The sequence below is a fragment of the Wolffia australiana genome, chromosome 7 (genome assembly GCF_029677425.1).
Source record: "Wolffia australiana isolate 7733 chromosome 7, ASM2967742v1".
Classification (NCBI taxonomy): domain Eukaryota; kingdom Viridiplantae; phylum Streptophyta; class Magnoliopsida; order Alismatales; family Araceae; genus Wolffia; species Wolffia australiana.
Genome location: NC_135841.1, coordinates 2,740,564 through 2,757,396, shown reverse-complemented (window position 1 = coordinate 2,757,396; position 16,833 = coordinate 2,740,564). Strand labels below are relative to the sequence as shown.

The window sequence follows — 16,833 nt, the reverse complement described above, 5'->3', positions numbered from 1 at the left end:
CGGAATGTCAGGATTATTAAGATTCAAATGCCTACTGTGCAAAAAGCACATTCTGGTAACAAGGGTATTACTTTTCCTTAATGTTCGCTTGTCTCGAGCCTTATATTGGATGCCCATATTAGAACGGATGCTGTACTGGATATTGAAAATGGAAATCTGATGTGGGTCTTTACATGTTATATGTTAAATGGAAATCTGTCCCAATATGTCCTGATACTCCAATATCCGACACTGTTATATGTCCTGATTATAGTGTAAGGACACGGATGGGACGATTTTTTCGTCCAAGATGAAAAAATCGACTCATCCAAGGGAATGCACGAAAATTGGGATGAAAATTTGTCTTGGGGATGACCGGACGGGACAGTTCCGTCCCGTGGGATGAAAAAACCGTCCCGTCCGGAGGTCTGAGACAATAGACGGTCAGAGAAGGACAGAAAACTGTAGGATTCATATTCGACGGTTGAGATCTAGCCGTGTGGCCTTGTTGTGATATTTTGCATTAAAGTCCCTGTATTTTCATTTACGCCCAAACTGATGCTGCTCAAAAGTAATTGTACATTTGTCCCTCTGCATTCTCTCTCCTATGTGTATCCCTAAAAACTTAGAAAAATCCATATTAATTGAATGAGACATTGGAACTATTTTTATTGGATATTTACGACTGCAACACACGACCAAGAGATGTTTAAAGGATAAATATGCAATTAAATTTGAAAAATAGTCCCTCCGATTTTCAGACTTACTTTAAACCCTTATTTTTATTATAGTTGTATCCTTTTGCAATTTAAATATTCAAATATTTGTCAATTAAATTCCTTTAATATATTACTTTTGAGCAACGGTACTTGCCACAACAGTATGTTAATAATTTTAACACACCTTTAATATATAAAAAATATAAATGGGTTTTTTTGTTTGGGATGAGGGAGGGACGGTTCTTCCCCAGACGGGACGGAATTCATCCCAGGACGAATGGACGGGACAGTTTTCGTATCGTCGGACGAAAAAATCATCTCGTCCATGTCCCTGCACTGAAGCCGGATGTCGGACTGGAAGAAATTCATCCCGTCCCGTCCACCGTACATGTCCGAGACGATCCGGAACTATTGTCCTGATATTAGCATCTGTTTTCATTTCAGGGGTTGGATGTAGGTTATTGGTTTGTTAGAGATCTAAAATATGAATTCAAATATAATTTAAATGTGTTTTGGTCTTACTATCAAACACATATAAATAAGTAATTAAGCTATTGGTCTTATTTCTTCTCTATGAAATAATATTGACATTCATAAGGTAATTAAACAATATTCAGTTAAGTTGAAGATATTGAAATTGCAGGAGAAAGGTTAAAATATATGTGTTACCTTTATTGGCCCGACAGATCCAAAAGGCTTTCAAAATTGGCAACAATAAGTGCAGGACAACCAAGACAACTCCATAAAATGGGTCATTCCTAGAGCGCAACAGTTATTTATTGAGTTGTTGTTGGGTTTTTATAGTGTTTTTTTCTTTCTTTTTCTTCCATATAAGACAATGCGTCCTTAAAAAATGTAAAGATTTCTGGATATTGGATTTTGATATCCTGTGCTGGCATCCACCATGTCATGACCCCTATGATCTCCATCTGACATCCGACACCTGGTATCTGAAATCTTCTGGATTTCATTCCATAAATTGTATATCAGACCGGCAAAAAATATTTTTCCTGTTTGGTAGGCTGCTCTTAAACAATCCCCCAGAATACCTTCCACTTCCTTTTAAATTGTCAATTCATGTAGTGTGTTGCTTCCTGGATTTTAACCAGCAATCTTGACTAAAAGTTAAAGCTGATAATAAGGGCACTGCATTTCCTCTTAGGCAATGTAGTTTTTTTTCTATACAGATGATCAGAATTCAGAGGATTTTTTTTTGAAAAATCAGAATTCAGATGATGCCGAATGATGCCTGGGGACATTGGATTACATATGATAGATGGTAAACAGAGGTCAACACAATAAAAAAATATTCACAACAATAGTGACTTGAAGTGCTTCCAATGTAGATATATATTTGTCGAATACATGCTCTCTCATTTCTTCTCATAGCTTGATCGAAATATTATGTATTCACAACAATAGTGACTCTGAAGAAAATTGTTAATCTTATTATTAATATTTTATGATAACAAGATTTGGGAAATTTTGAAATATGTTTTTAAGTTTAATGATAGGTATTTTATCAGATTCTTCAAGTTCAGGTTAATATTTTAGAGAAAAATGTGGCCTTGAATTTTGGAAAAATTTATAAATATTAAAAATGAATATCCTTTTTTTTGTGACAAAAAACACGGTGCCGGGTATGGCTAACCTTACGGTTGTGCCCGTAGTCCGATCCAGCCGTGCCCTAGAAGCCACCCAGGGGGGTTTTATAAATAAGTAGAGTGTTCATAAGTGTTTATAGGCGTGGAACGAGTATAAATATCCCAATTACACGCGGATCCCACTCGTCCACGCCCATGTTCAGAAAAGGGAAAGATACATAAATGATACATGGCAGGTGCTCGGAGAAGTGCTCGTGTCGACGTCCCACTGGAGCCTCCCATGATGTCGATGGTGGAGCGGTATTGGAGCTGTCCTCGCCTCCGTCAAGTGGCTTCGATGAAGTGCGTGGCGAGGACCTCATTCGAGGTGGCCACAGTCCACCCCTCTGGCTTGAGATGATGTGTCGTCAGATTAGGCGAGAGGGTGAGCTCTCCCACCTCGAATGCTACACGCGATCTGCCATTCTTGCGGGCCTTCCGTCGAGAGTGTACGACACGTGCGGAGGGTTGGCATGTCGAGATGATCGACACGATAGCATCCCCTAGCCGGCGGAGGAAGCTCCTGCTAAGAAAGAAAAAGAGAAGAAGGGAGTCGTGTGTGTACCGCGTGGTTGGCGAGAGCATCTACTTTCTGGTTGCCTTCTCGTAGATGGTGGCGAACGCTAGTTGTGCGAGGGTGGCACCGCATGATGTCTTGCCATACCCGGTGTAGTCGCCATTGGGAGCATGTACCTACATGAAGCACGTCGACTAACACTTGTGAGTTCGATTCTACGACGATAATGTGAAGGTTTCGTTCCTCGCAGAGGAGTAAACCATCATCACGTATTGCCATTGCTTCGGCTACTGTATTAGTTTGTATGTCATAAAAATAGGAGAAAGCAAAGAGAATACTCCATGTATGGTCTCGGAGGATTCCACCTCCTCCTGTTGGCCCCGAGTTCCCTTTAGCTGCACCATCTACATTCAATTTGAGGATGCCAATTGGGGGTGGGTACCAACGGACAACCTGTAGCTGAATGCAGATAGGGGCAGGGGTCACCGGAATGCCCCAAGAGCGAAGAAAATCGCACACGCTTGCTGAGTTGTAGGCTCTAAAGGGGATGAGATGGTGGATATGCCATATCCATAACTTGACGCATCGCATGATATCCACGGCGCGCAGGGACGAACCTGCAAAACGTGAAGAATTTCGCCCTTTCCATATCTCCCATAGTAAATAAGCTATGGTGATGTGTAGGATAGGGCTCCGTTTAGAGCACGTTGGTGAGAGAAACACCTTGCTAAAACACTCGAACAGGGTCAGTGGAGTACTAAGGAGTGGACGCCAATGGTGTGTGATTTGACGCCAACAGTCTAGGGCTGTCTCACTATGGAAGAAAATATGGTCCATGGTCTCAGTATGTGGGGATGTGGGACAGCAGTGGCAACGGGAACTGAGAGAGTGACCAATACGGATCACTCGATCATCGGTCGGAAGGCCACGAAGTAAGAGTCTCTAGAGGAAAAAGGAGACTCGAGTAAGGATCGCCGAATGCCAGATGCGGCAACCCCACTACTGGATAGGGGATTTCTCACTGAAATGCTCCTAAGAAGATCTGCACAAGTAGGCTCCATCGAGTGTGAGCGTCCAAATGGCACAGTCGGGACTAGGCCCGATTGGGATACTCTGGACCTCGGATAACGTGTCTAAAGGGAGGCCATGCTGCTCCCGTAGGTGTTGCGTGTTGCGCCGTAAGTAGCTGGACCACTGTGAGTCGCACTCGATGTGGTACAAACTGTGGATGGCGAGCGAATGGCTCGTCAATGTGTCAGGTATCAAACCAGGCGCTAATCTCTGCTCGGCCAATAAGCCGGTCACCTGGACGATCTCAAGCCAGTGGCGCTGCCATGTCCACCATCTCTGATGACCCCGGATATCTATCTCTTGACGGGCCCACTCGCCATACTTGGCGGAGATAAAATTTCCCAATGGCGAGTGTGTGGTGCGCATACGCCATACGAGCTTCTTTTGAAGCATGTCCTGGACATCCGTGAGGCGTCTGATCCCTAGACCCCTGATGGCGTAGCCCTCAAGTTATCTAGTTATTTTTTTTGTTTTTCTAAGTCTAGGTTAAAATTTCCTATTTTCGCTTAGGGTTTTTCCTTTGTAACCCAAGGGGCCTATATATAGGACCCCTAGGGTAAGAGCAAGAGCAAGTCTTTGTTGAATTTTTGGAAGAGATCCCGTCCCGTTTTCGTGTGAGAAGAAGAGAGAAAGAGGGTGAGAGAGAGTTGGGCGGAACGGAACGGGGCCGGCTTGGCCACTCGTCCCGTTCCACCCCCCCTCCTGTTCCGTTGGTTTCACCCGACGAAACCCTAGGCGGCCGATGCTGCCGCCGCCGCAACCTCCGCCGTCGCAGGCCGCCCCGCAAGGATTCCGGTCGCAGCCCCGTCGCACGGCCACGGGGCCGCCCCCACCTTGCGGAGCCACCGCCGGGGCCGCCGCTTGCCGTCGGGGCAGCCGCCCTTGCACGTGGCCGCCGCCGCCGCGCGGGCAGCCGCCGCATGGCGCCGCCCTCGACGGGCGCCGCCCTGCGCCGCCGCTGCCGCTGCGCCGCGGGCAGCCGCTTGCACGGGCGGACACCGCCGACGGGACAGCCGCCGCCGCGGGCAGCGCCGCCCGCTGGGCCGCTGCCTCGCTGCCTCGTCGCGCCGCCACGCCGCCTCGCCTCCGCGCCGCCTGCGCCGTCGCGCCGCGCTCGCCGCCGCCGCGCCGCCGCGCCCCTCGGCTGCCGTAAGCCGTTGTATCGTTCGCCGCCGTATTCGCCATTCAGCCGGCTGAACCTATCCGCCCACCGGTCGTCAAGCCCCCCAATGCCTCTACGACGACCCCGTGGGCGTTGACCGAGTGGAGAACGGTCACCCTCAGCTTCTACGAATTGAGGCCCCGCGCAGGACCTTTCCGGGACACCCACCGACAGGCGGGACGTGCAGTTCAAGATGAACGTCCCCGAGAGCGACAGGCGGACCCACGCTCCCGTTGCAGGACGTCGACCACGCCCGTCCTGCATCAACCCCCCTCGGCCGTCGGCCGGCATGCTTTCTCCCAAGAAACCCAATGATGGCGACTCTCTCCCTCGAGGTGACCGGACCATAAGAAACGTGCGCATAGTCATTCCACTGAGCGGAGGATTGTGAGAGATAGTGAGTGGACCGCGAGGGTGTGCAGCCGGATACCCAGGAGGACATGTCGAATAAGTTGGATACGTCCTCCAGGGGATAGGAAAAGAAGTTTCCATCCCTCTAGTTTCTTTCTAAGTTTGCCCAACAAGACATCAAAGTAATGATGCCTAGCAGGTCCCAAAAAGATAGGGCATCCAAGATAGTCGAACAGAAGGCATCCTCGTGAGTAGCGGGTATAGTGCAGGATTATCTGAGAGCGATTTATTATGGTGGAAGGACCAACTATAAAGCTACTTTTCGAGGCATTGACGAGCTGGCCCGAAGCCTGCTCGTATGTTGTGAGGACACTCATAAATTCCTTAATGTATTTTATAGATCCATTGAGGAAGAGGATGACATCATCTGCAAATAGAGAATGCGAGAGGATTGTGCAACCCCTTTTCGTAAAATACGGTTGGATGAGGCCATGGTCGATCGCACCTGTGAGCGATCGGGTGAAGAGCTCCTCCATAAAATGAATATTCTTAATGCCCAAATACATCATAACCTCACCTCTATCAGGGGAGTTAGACTATTTAAATTATTAAAAATAATTGGTGTAAATTTTGGTTATAGTGCATGCATCTTAACCATGACCATGAACCTGATTTTTCTAATTTTTGAGTTGGGTTTATGATAAGCCTGAAATTAGGGGTAATTTGGTGATTTAAGGCTTCTGATTTATACAATGATATTTATAAATTTCCTTACGAGAACAGAGTAAGTATTGAATTAGTGAAAATTTTAATTTTATTTTATTTTTAAAATGATTTTAAATTTAGTTTTTAGGAACTAAACATATTCTAATGAAATCAACCTAGTCAGAATAATTTCAAATTAATTCAAACATAATGAAATATATATTCTATTTAACTTAATTTATCCAAATTATGTGGAATAATTTTGGGATATTTCTGGAATTTCCTAGCAATAAACCCTAATTAATTTTAGTTAAATACATTAGCCTGCACTTTGGCCCACCAGATGATATTTTATAACAGTGGCATGAATGTAGTGAGCAAATAAACTTTACCATCACGAATCATGGTGGAGATGGTTGTGAATCTGCACCAGAAACAGTGGAGTGTGGTAAGTGATGTGGATTTTTCTGCTGCTGGTGGAAATAGAGATGGTGCCATATGTAATCATAAAAAACCTAGGGTATTGATGAGGAAAACCTAGGAAAGCAGATAAAAAATGATTTGGGAAAAGATGAAGAACACACTAATATTGTCGTCACATGCCTAACGGGCCGAGTGATGCTTTCTCTTCATGAGTCTTGATTTGAATGTTACTCCTTCAATCCTTCACTCTTGGAATGCAAGAATGGACCCAAACGAGATGTTGAATGAGAAAATCATTCCACCAATCATAATTAAGACCTTAATACGCCCAGAAGTTCAATATTTTTGACTTGCAAGACATTCTGTTGTAAATTAAAACTCCATGCCACCACCAAAATGGGCACTGCCAGTATGCTAGTCCCCATTTGAAGAGGAACTAGTTTCTATCTTTCATCTATTTATTTTTGAACTTATATTGAATCCTAGCTGCTAATATCATAATGAGTACAGGTTACGTGTTCAGTCCTTACTAGTCTCATCTTAAATTAAATCTACAAGAAGTTCTCCCTTGTCACCTGGAGGATCAGTTTTAGAATGTAGCAGAAACAAAGCCCAATCCTTCAGTTTAATGTAGTTGTTCTTCATACTTGAGGTTCTGTCTGCAGATGCTACTTGGTCCAAAATCTCTCTTCAATAGTGTGCCCTTCTGCATAACGTACACAGCATTCAACCTTGTCGGAAAGTTCAGGTGAACATTTACGTGTTTGACATGCCTCAACCCTTGTAGATCTGCACATTGTGTTGACCACATCTATAAATCTTGATTCTGCCATTGACATTGACATGGATAAGCTGGTCACTCCAGCTTTAGATTCAAGACGAGCGCAGGACAGGATTTCAGGCACATTAGATAGAAATAATTTCCCCAAAACATCACGCGCCTAATATTTACATCTGATTAACCTCTGCATTATGATTCCCATTGTGATATGGCTATAATCGGCTGACGGGTCATCTTATGGGCTGGCAGTCAGCTTCCCCCCCATCTTGCTGATCCGTTCACAGAGCCGGCAAGGGAGTGTGTCGAGGCTAGTGGCCCGGACCCGGCCATAGTTGCCTAGCACGCCACAGCGCCGCCAGGCATGGAATCCTGCATATGCCACTGGGTCATTGCCAATGACTGCCACATAGGATGCCAGCTCAGCTGTGGACCTGAACTTGGAGCCGTCAATAATGGAATCCGGCGGCACAAAATTGGTCACGTCAGGAGCGCCGAAATAGACGGGCACGGCCCCAGCATCCAGGGCGTAGAAGAGCTTCTCGGTGACGTAAGACTCTGTCGCTGTGTTCTCCACGGCAAGTACGAACTTGTAGTGTGACATGGCACAGTGGAGGTGGTCCCACCAGCGGTTCATGCCACCGCCAGAGGTGGCAGCACACTCTGGGTAGAAAGTCAATGCCATGTCAGTGCCACCCACATTATTGAGACACCTACCAAAGGAATGGTGTGGAACCCGCTTCAGAAAGCTGCTCGCCAGCTTGTCCCTGTGCGGAAGGCATCGCGAAGAGGACCAGTACACTAGAGTATCCTGGATATTTGGAAAACACACTCTTTCAGGGTATATCAGTAAACTAAGAATGGTAAAAAGAGTGAAAATAGGAAATGGTTTAGAAGAGAGTTCTGGATAGAAAAGACATATCCTTGGGGTGTATCATTATAATTATAATCAAGAAAATCATAAAAAGAGTTGAGAAGGGAAGTCTTTAGTAAACAAGACATTTTTTGTCCACAAAGAAAATCGTGAAAAAATTAGTACCCTTTGAGAGGGCAGTTGTTGTTAAAAAGGCATCTTTTTCGGTAAAATCTATAATATCAACAAAACGTAAAAAAATGAGTTGGGTGAAAAAGGGATGCTAATAAACAAATTTCCATAATTTTAAGAAAAAAAAGTGATATAACTGTGTCCAGACCAGGGAATTCCGTGAAAGGACGAATCTCTGGGCTATATACATAAGAGTAGGAAAAGTAAAAAGAAACAAGTAAAACTAGATTTTTCTTCGGGAATAATGAAAAACATTAAAACAAGAAATAAGAGTTCTAGGGGAGAAGAACCCACATTTCTTTTTTGTGGGGAGACGTGGTAGTTTCTTGCATTGTGGAACTGTGCCCCAGCATAGGTGACCTGGACATCATCTTTGACGTGATAGCCGACGAAAATGTCTTCGGTGCCAGAGCGCTTCCGTGGAGCCTCCAGATCCAAGTAAACCCGCAATGGCTCACCCTTCTCTCTCTAAACATTGAGCAGGGTTTAGAGAGATTGATAATAAAAAAGAATAAAAATCGCTTAATTTCAACATATTAATCGGCAAACCCATATACAAATACTGCCTTATCTAACATAACTCATATTTCCAAGTTGTCAGGAACAGATGAAGATCAGACGCATCTCATCCTTCTCTGATAGGAACTTAATTTAGGTTCCTATTGAGGAAGGGGCTAGAGGAAAGGTTTAATGGAGAGGCAGATATCAACCAGGTACGAGCCACCTGGAGACTCAGCGATGGCATGACGATCATGGGGAAAGGGAATTGCTGAGGGATGAGGATAACAAAACTGATAGGAAAAGAGAGACCAGCCGAATATCCAGCGAGACAATTGAGGGAGATGGAGTTGGTCGAGGAAGGGACTGCGAGGGAGAGTGACCTGGAGGATTTGGCCAAACTGAGATTTCTTCATTCTTGAGTGTCTTCCTCAAGAGAGGACTGCACATAGTTAAAGCTGAAAGAGAAAATACTCTAGTGAAAAAGACCAAAATGTCTTTAATGGGCTTAAGTGTCAAAGGTACCCAAGGGGGTATATGATCTTATCATTCTTACTCTATGGGTAAGAGGATAGAAACAGAAAGATTATTACAATGGAGGTCATCGGGTTCTACAGAAAGATAAAGAAATCCAGATTCAGATAGCTGTTTAATAAATTAACAATAACTTGAGGTGTAAGACATGCATAGACTTGAAGCGACGATCCTTCTGTCTCTAATGAATGACCAAGTTTTTAGAGAGACTGACAAAAAAAAAAGACTTTCTTCAGCGCAAGATATACAGATAAACAAGCAGACCAAGAAATAATATTTGTTGATAAACACAATTGGTTTTTCCATGAGATCGTGAATTAAGGGATTTTCATTTTTTTCCTGGGGTGATAATGAACGTGATAAACAAAGAGATGACAAGTCGGTTGAGTCTCAACATGGAGAATCACACGGAACCAAAAGTAGAGATCTTCCGGAAATATTCTCTGTAAGGCAGATTCATGACGGGCAATCGCAAAAATATGACTTTTCCACAAAAAAATCTCTCTGTCACAAACCCCTAAAGAAATCAGATCATCTCAGCCATAGATTATATAGGTAAGTTAAGGCACCTCAATCTAACGAAACAATTTATCAATGGAAAACGAATGAATTATCTGATCAAGAACTCTCATCATGCCCCAGATTCATGGATAAATTCTGACCCCATCCTTGTATCATCCAGCCGACGAAGAAGAAAATAACATTTCTACTGAGAAAAGATGGTTTCGCAAAATTCCAGCCATAATTCCCAAGCATTAGAACTCAGAAAAGGAACCTCAAAGTAAGGAAAATCATACTACATAAAATCATACTCTTTATGCTCCAAATTCATCGCTAAAATCAGACCCTATTCTCATATCATCTAGTCGACAAAGAAAAAACGAAACTTTCCACAGAAAAAAAAAGAATACGGGTTTTACCATTGGGGGAGGGGAGGAATTCTCAAATAACAGAGCATCAGGTTTATCAGCCAATATCGGAGACTTAGTCCAGAGGCAGCTCAACCCACAACGGCAATAATAGAGCTGGTCCAAGTTATCAGGAATCCAAGACCATTCCTTAACCAAAACGCGGACATAAGAAGACTGGCCGAGGCCTCGGCAATCTCCGCTGTTCTCGCTCTGCACGACGGAAGCGTTGGGCTTCCACGCCTTGTGCTTCTCTCTGAAGCGGTCGCAACCCACGATTTCATCCCATTTTCTGAAGGCTTCGGAGAGATCTGTGAAGGGATCGTTGGCCGAGGAAGAGAAATCAGCCAAACCCAGATGGGAAATGGAGGAGGCGAGGGGAGGGAAGCCGATGAACCGGCAAATGAGGAGAAGGGCAGCGAGAGAAGAGAGACCCATCATTGCTATCGGCCCGTTCAGGACCCTGCAGCGAACCATGAAGAGAAGGGTGGTGAGAGAGAATGGTAGTGAGAGAGATGGAGAGTGGCAGGAAGTCTTCTGGGAAGGAGGTTGCGGGGGAATGGTTTTACTGTGAGAATGACTAGTTGGGGAGGGAAGGTGACTTTCCCGTTTTTAATGACTGGGCGTCAACGTGTAGAGGAAATGGCGAATCTTGTCTCACCAACCAGGGACGAGGAGTCTCTTTCGTTCTCTCTCTTCTCTTCTCTCTCTCTCTCCTCTCCCATATATCTCTCTCTCTCTCCTCTCCCATATATCTCTCTCTCTTCTTCTCTCCCATCTCTCTCTCTCTCTCTCTTTCTCTCCCATCTCTCTCTCCCCTTGTCTCCCATATAAATATATCTCTCTCTCTTCTTCCCTCCCATATCTCTCTCTCCTTCTCTCCCATATCTCTCTCTCTCTTCTTCTCTCCCATCTCTCTCTCTTCTTCTCTCACATATCTCTCGTCTTATCTCCAATATCTCTCTCCCCTTCTCTCACATCTCTCTCTCCTTCTCTCCCATCTCTGTCTCTCTCCCCTTCTCTCTCCTTCTTTCCCATCTCTCTCTCCCTTCTCTCCCATTTCCCCCTTCTCTCACATCTCTCTCTCCTTCTCTCCCATCTCTGTCTCTCTCCCCTTCTCTCTCCTTCTCTCCCATATCTCTCTCTCCTTCTCTCCCATATCTCTCTCTCCTTCTCTCCTCTCTCTCCCCTTCTCTCCCATATCTCTCTCTCCCCTTCTCTCCCATCTCTCCCATCTCTCTCTCCCCTTCTCTCCCATCTCTCTCTCTCCCCTTCTCTCCTTCTCTCCCATCTCTCCCATCTCTCTCTCCCCTTCTCTCCCATCTCTCTCTCTCTCCCCTTCGCTCCTTCTCTCCCATCTCTCCCATCTCTCTCTCCCCTTCTCTCCCCTCTCTCTCTCTCTCCCCTTCGCTCCTTCTCTCCCATCTCTCTCTCTCTCTCTCTCTCTCTCTCTCTCTCTCTCTCTCTCTCTCTCTCTCTCTCTCTCTCTCTCAATGACTTCGCACTGGCGAACGTCCTGAGATTTCTGAAGCTCCACGTTGAGTTTCTCGGATTCCTTCCTCAAAGCCTTGTCCAATGGCAGATTAGGGTACGAGCAACTGATCGATTTCTTCAGCACCATCGACGCCTCGCCTGAACGAGCCTTGTTCAGTATTACATCCTGCACCTTCCTGTCTTCCTCTTCCAGCGTGTACTGATCCTTCTCTATCCATTCCAATCTCTCCTGAAGAAGAACAACAACGACGACGACAGGTTTAAGTTGCAGATGGAAGATAATCCCCGTACTAGTTGAAATGCGTTCATCCCATGGTTAACTGAAGTGGGATTAGAGAAATTAAGCCAATACAGGAAATTTTCCATGTTTAACTGAATTGAGGTTTTGAGAATATAAGCCAATATCAGGAAATTTTCCATGATTAACTTAAGTGGGGTTAGAAAATTAAGCCATTACAGGAAATTTCCATGATTAACTTAAGTGGGGTTAGAGAAATTAAGCCGTTACAGGAAATCTCCATGATTAACTGAAGTTGGGTTAGAGAAATTAAGCCATTACAGGAAAATTTCCACGATTAACTGAAGATGGCTTAGAGAAATTAAGCCATTATAGGAAAGTTTCCATGATTAACTGACGATGGGTTAGAGAAATTAGGCCATTATAGGAAATTTTCAATGATTAACTGAAGTGGGGTTAGAGAAATTAAGTCATTATAGGAAACCTTCCATAATTAACTGAAGTGGGATCTGCGACTGCACTTTTCTAAACTGGTAGACGATATTCCAGCCCATGGCGAGGGGGTAGATATAGCTTCGGTCCTGGCAACTGTTGACGAGGACGAAGAACCTTCGTGGAGCATCTTCGAGCTGTTCTAGAGGCTCTATAATCTCTTGATAGTTCTTCATCTCAAAGATTTTGAGTCGTTCTTGCAAATTACCATTCAGCTTGACGTGCTGCGCGAATTGCTAAAACCAATCTTGCGATAGTCAAAAAAGCTTAGTGGTAATTTGCTAGAAAGACTCAAAATCTTTGAGATGAAGAACTATCAAGAAATTATAGAGCCTCTAGAACAGCTCGTAGACGCTCTACGAAGGTCTTTCGTCCTCGTCAACAGTTGCCAGGACCGCAGCTATCTCTACCGTCTAGCCATGGGCAAGAACATGGCCTCCCAGTTTAGAAAAGCGCATGTAGAAATCGACCAATACCGCATGCTCATCACCCTTGTCGATAACGCCAGAATCAAGGTCTGCAGTTTTTAAAATTTCACCATGATCTTTCTTTTTATTGTTTAAATTTCTTTACATGGCGACTTATTGTAGATACCTTATAAGTATGTTCTCCGTCTTCTGTCAATTAATTGATTCGTTCTAAAGAATCCAGTTTAAGAAGATCTTTAATTAATCATCAGTTTCTCTTCAGGAAAGATTGGAATGGATACAGAGGGATCAGAGAGAGTACACGTTGGACGATGAAAAAGTCGATCGGGGTCTGAAGAAGTCGATCGGTCGCTCGTACCCTAATTTGCCGCTGGAGAAGGCTTTGAAGAAGGAAGTCGAAAAACTCCACTCCGAGCTGCAGAAATCGAAGGATGCGCGCCACTGCGAAGTGATTCGACGTTTAATTGAAGTCACAGAAGCCGTGGTAAGATCGCTGAAGGAGAAAGGACCAGACTCTCAGATGAAGATCACCGAGGCTCAGAAGTATAATCAATCTCCCATTCAATTTTTTAAAATCTCTCAGTCTTGACCGTTCTGGTCATCTACAGCTGTTCTTCCTCGACCTTTCACCGACTGGCAGAATGGCGCTACGGGTTGTTTGATTGCTGCTCAGAACCCATCTTGTGTAATGTTTGTTTATCTTCATGCTCTTATCGCGCAGGATTATTCGATGAGTTATATCTCATAATCATTGTTATCAGGCTTGAAGACTTTTCTATGCCCTTTCGGAACTTTCGCCAATGACGCCCCGCAATTTTTTCCTGAATAATTACAGTTTAATTGATATTGGGTTCGGCAGCTGCGGGCGAGGCCTGCAATGAACTGATCGCGTATTCGATGATTCTCTCTTGCTGTTGTAATACCTGTTGCGTGAGGAGAAAGCTGCGGAATCTGCTGAGAAAGCTGAGGTCTCTCTTCCTCTCTCTCTCACACTCGTTCTCCCTCTATATACCTTTCTTTCTCTCTCTTGTTCTTCCTCTATATACCTATCTTTCTCTCTCTTGTTCTCCTTCTATACACCTTTCTTTCTCTCTCTTGTTCTCCCTTAATATTCATCTCTCGCTCTCTCTTGTTTTCCCTATATATTCATCTCTCGCTCTCTCTTGTTCTCCCTCTATATTCATCTCTCGGTATATCTCTCTCTTGTTCTCCCTCTATATTCATCTCTCGGTATATCTCTCTCTTGTTCTCCCCCTATATACATCGCTCTCTCTCTATCTATCTCTTGTTCTCCCTCTATATACAGCGCTCTCTCTCTCTCTATCTATCTCTTGTTCTCCGTCGATGTACATCTCTTTCTCTCTCTCTCTCTCTTCCCTTCTTTCGTTCTCTTCCTCTCTATCTTTCTCTATTTCTCTTTCCTATCATTTTCTATCTTTCTCCAGGCTTTTTCCTCTCATTCTCTCTCTCTCTCTCGCTGTTTTTCTCTCTACATATTCCCTCTCTTTCTCAGTCCATCCACATATCAGTGAATATCTATCTTTTCTTCTTTCTCTATGTCTCTCTGTACAAATATCACTTTATATATATACTCCACATTTCTTCAAAAAAAAAGTTTTTTCCACCACATATATATCTTTCTTGCTCACTCTCTTTCGTTTTGTCTCTATATCTATTTTTATTTATTTATTTATCTATCTTTTTTGCCTCCTTCCCTCTGGCGAATGTAGTTGGAAAATGAAATTGCGAGCGCATGATTGACGTTGACAAGGAACATTGAGGAAGACGTCTGAACACAACAAGTTCTCCCAAACGAGATAGCAGGCTGACCAAGTTAACTTCTTCCTATAATCCTAGGAGGATAAAATAATCAGTGTTGCATTATCGCCTATTCAGATTGAAAACATACCTTCATTAACCAGTGTATCGGCTTTGTTTTATTCACTCGGCATTTTGTTTGTCGCTTGTGTCAATCATTCTGACTTTGATGCTGGGTTTGTCTAACCTCCTAAGGTCAAAATCGTAAAAAAAAAGGAGCAAACTTTAAGCATGGTTATGATCTGTTCGCAAAGGACGTGAGTTGGCTTATAAGGAGTTAAATATTATTTAACAAAATTTACAATGAACCATAATTTTTTTATTAAGGTAGTCTTTGTAAACGTAACTTAATGTTTATTTGTTCAATGCTTCATGATTTATAACATAGTGTTTCGCCTTCCAAGAGCGAACGCGGAGGGTAGATAGCCTCTATTTGATTGGACTTAGTGGGCTGGATGGACCCCTCTTGAAATTCCACCTTAACACACGAAGTCCTTGTGTTGGGAATCTCTCTCTCTCTCTCTCTCTCTCTCTCTCTCTCTCTCTCTCTCTCTCTCTCTCTCTCTCTCTCTCTCTCTCTCTCTCTCTCTCTCTCTCTCTCTCTCTCTCTCTCTCTTTCTCTCTCTCTCTCTATCTATCTATCTATCTAGCTATCTATCTATCTATCTATCTATCTCTATCTATCTATCTCTCTCGCTATCTCTCTCTCTCTCTCTATCTATCTATCTCTCTCGCTATCTCTCTCTCTATCTATCTATCTATCTAGCTATCTATCTATCTATCTATCTCTATCTATCTATCTCTCTCGCTATCTCTCTCTATCTATCTATCTATCTCTCTCGCTATCTCTCTCTCTATCTATCTATCTATCTATCTATCTATCTCTCTCTATCTATCTATCTATCTATCTCTCTCTATCTATCTATCTATCTATTTATCTATTTATCTATTTATCTATTTATCTATCTATCTATCTATCTCAAAAGGACTTCGTGTAAAAGAGAGATGGATGGAGAGAGAGAGATGGGTGGAGACAGATGTCTCCAACCACCGCGCACTTCTATGCGCATCGAAAGTCTTCCCGACTGTTGATTTCATGCATGAGAGAGAGAGGGAGGAAAGAGTTAAATAAATGAAGTATTTTCCTTTCCCTCTCTCTCTCCTGTCATTGATTAAAGCGAATCAATGATAGATCCAAAGGACAAGCCTATCATCGCCATCGGGAACTTTATATTGAGAATTGGGAAGAAGAAGAGCAAGAGACAAGTTAAGGAAAATAAAGTATATTCAATAGAATGAGAATAGAATGGAGAAGATGCCCCTGTTGCGATACATGAGAGTTCTATTTGTAGAGGTGGTAAGACGAGCGTTAGGTAGTTGTTAATGCGACGTGTCTCGAGTAATTATGGAGCCGTCTGTGTGGCTCGAGGTGGCGGTGTACGTGGCTCGAGGCGACGGACTTGGCTGGCGGATGTGGCGGCGGATCTTGTTGACGTCATTGTTCTAGAAGCCTCTGCTGACGTTTGCTGAGCCGTTGTGCCACCTGGCTTTGTGTCCTGGTCATCGGACGAGCCAGGTGGTGGCTTATCCTTGACACTTTACGAATCGAAATTTGAAAGTCTTCCCGACTGTTGATTTCATGCAAGAGGGAGAGGGAGGAAAGAGTTTGATAAATGAAGTATTTTCCATTCCCTCTCTCTCTTTCCTATCATTGATTAAAGCCAATCAATGATAGGAGATCCAAAAGACAAGCCTATCATCACCATCGGGAACTTTACGACCCTATAAAGACACCCACTTGCAAATTTACAATAGAAAGTTTCCCGATGCTGTAATTAAGAAGAAAGGAACCGAAGAGTAGAATGTAACAAATAGATAGATAGAGAGAGAGATAGAAAGAGAAAAGAAAGTTTCACGATACAGTAATCATGAAGAAAGAACCCGAAGAATATAACATAACTGTTTAGGAGTCAGCACCAGAAGGCTAGTGCGCCAACTCGCCAGGACAATGGTCGTGCGTGACGATCATC

The 16,833-nt window shown here is 43.8% G+C and overlaps 2 protein-coding genes across 5 annotated transcripts; one reads left to right on the top strand and one right to left on the bottom strand.

The window, feature by feature from the left end:
- Nucleotides 1–7,088: 7,088 nt before the first annotated feature.
- FUT13 (fucosyltransferase 13) lies at nucleotides 7,089–11,614 on the bottom strand. Of its 2 annotated transcripts, XM_078578543.1 has the most exons (4): nucleotides 10,346–11,614; nucleotides 8,688–8,861; nucleotides 7,783–8,159; nucleotides 7,089–7,720 (listed from the first exon to the last, which is right to left on the bottom strand). In XM_078578543.1, the coding sequence occupies exons 1-4, from the start codon at nucleotides 10,808–10,810 to the stop codon at nucleotides 7,660–7,662; spliced, it is 1,077 nt and encodes a 358-aa protein (XP_078434669.1). In that variant the 5' UTR covers nucleotides 10,811–11,614; the 3' UTR covers nucleotides 7,089–7,659. The 2 variants fall into 2 exon arrangements, with proteins under 2 accessions (XP_078434669.1, XP_078434668.1); XM_078578542.1 differs by having other exon boundaries at nucleotides 7,089–8,159; nucleotides 10,346–11,607.
- A 1,163-nt stretch (nucleotides 11,615–12,777) lies between these two features.
- Nucleotides 12,778–14,989, top strand: LOC144705746 (cell number regulator 13-like). 3 transcript variants are annotated; one of them, XM_078578546.1, is made up of 5 exons: nucleotides 12,778–13,072; nucleotides 13,248–13,528; nucleotides 13,594–13,670; nucleotides 13,747–13,953; nucleotides 14,716–14,987. In XM_078578546.1, the coding sequence occupies exons 1-4, from the start codon at nucleotides 12,863–12,865 to the stop codon at nucleotides 13,812–13,814; spliced, it is 636 nt and encodes a 211-aa protein (XP_078434672.1). In that variant the 5' UTR covers nucleotides 12,778–12,862; the 3' UTR covers nucleotides 13,815–13,953; nucleotides 14,716–14,987. The 3 variants fall into 3 exon arrangements, with proteins under 3 accessions (XP_078434672.1, XP_078434670.1, XP_078434671.1); XM_078578544.1 differs by having other exon boundaries at nucleotides 13,594–13,953; nucleotides 14,716–14,989; XM_078578545.1 differs by lacking the exon at nucleotides 14,716–14,987 and having other exon boundaries at nucleotides 13,594–14,202.
- The last annotated feature ends 1,844 nt before the right edge of the window (nucleotides 14,990–16,833 follow it).

What these genes read in the sequence shown, in the direction of transcription:
- FUT13 (XM_078578542.1), bottom strand. Translation starts at nt 10,810, where the DNA reads ATGGTTCGCTGCAGGGTCCTGAACGGGCCGATAGCAATGATGGGTCTC. An exon ending in ATTCCTCCCCTCCCCCAATG is followed by an intron (nt 8,862 to 10,345) that starts GTAAAACCCGTA and finishes CTCAATGTTTAG; the next exon opens with AGAGAGAAGGGTGAGCCATT. An exon ending in TCTCCCCACAAAAAAGAAAT is followed by an intron (nt 8,160 to 8,687) that starts GTGGGTTCTTCT and finishes CCAAATATCCAG; the next exon opens with GATACTCTAGTGTACTGGTC.
- LOC144705746 (XM_078578544.1), top strand. Translation starts at nt 12,863, where the DNA reads ATGAAGAACTATCAAGAAATTATAGAGCCTCTAGAACAGCTCGTAGAC. An exon ending in TCGATAACGCCAGAATCAAG is followed by an intron (nt 13,073 to 13,247) that starts GTCTGCAGTTTT and finishes GTTTCTCTTCAG; the next exon opens with GAAAGATTGGAATGGATACA. An exon ending in AAGATCACCGAGGCTCAGAA is followed by an intron (nt 13,529 to 13,593) that starts GTATAATCAATC and finishes GGTCATCTACAG; the next exon opens with CTGTTCTTCCTCGACCTTTC.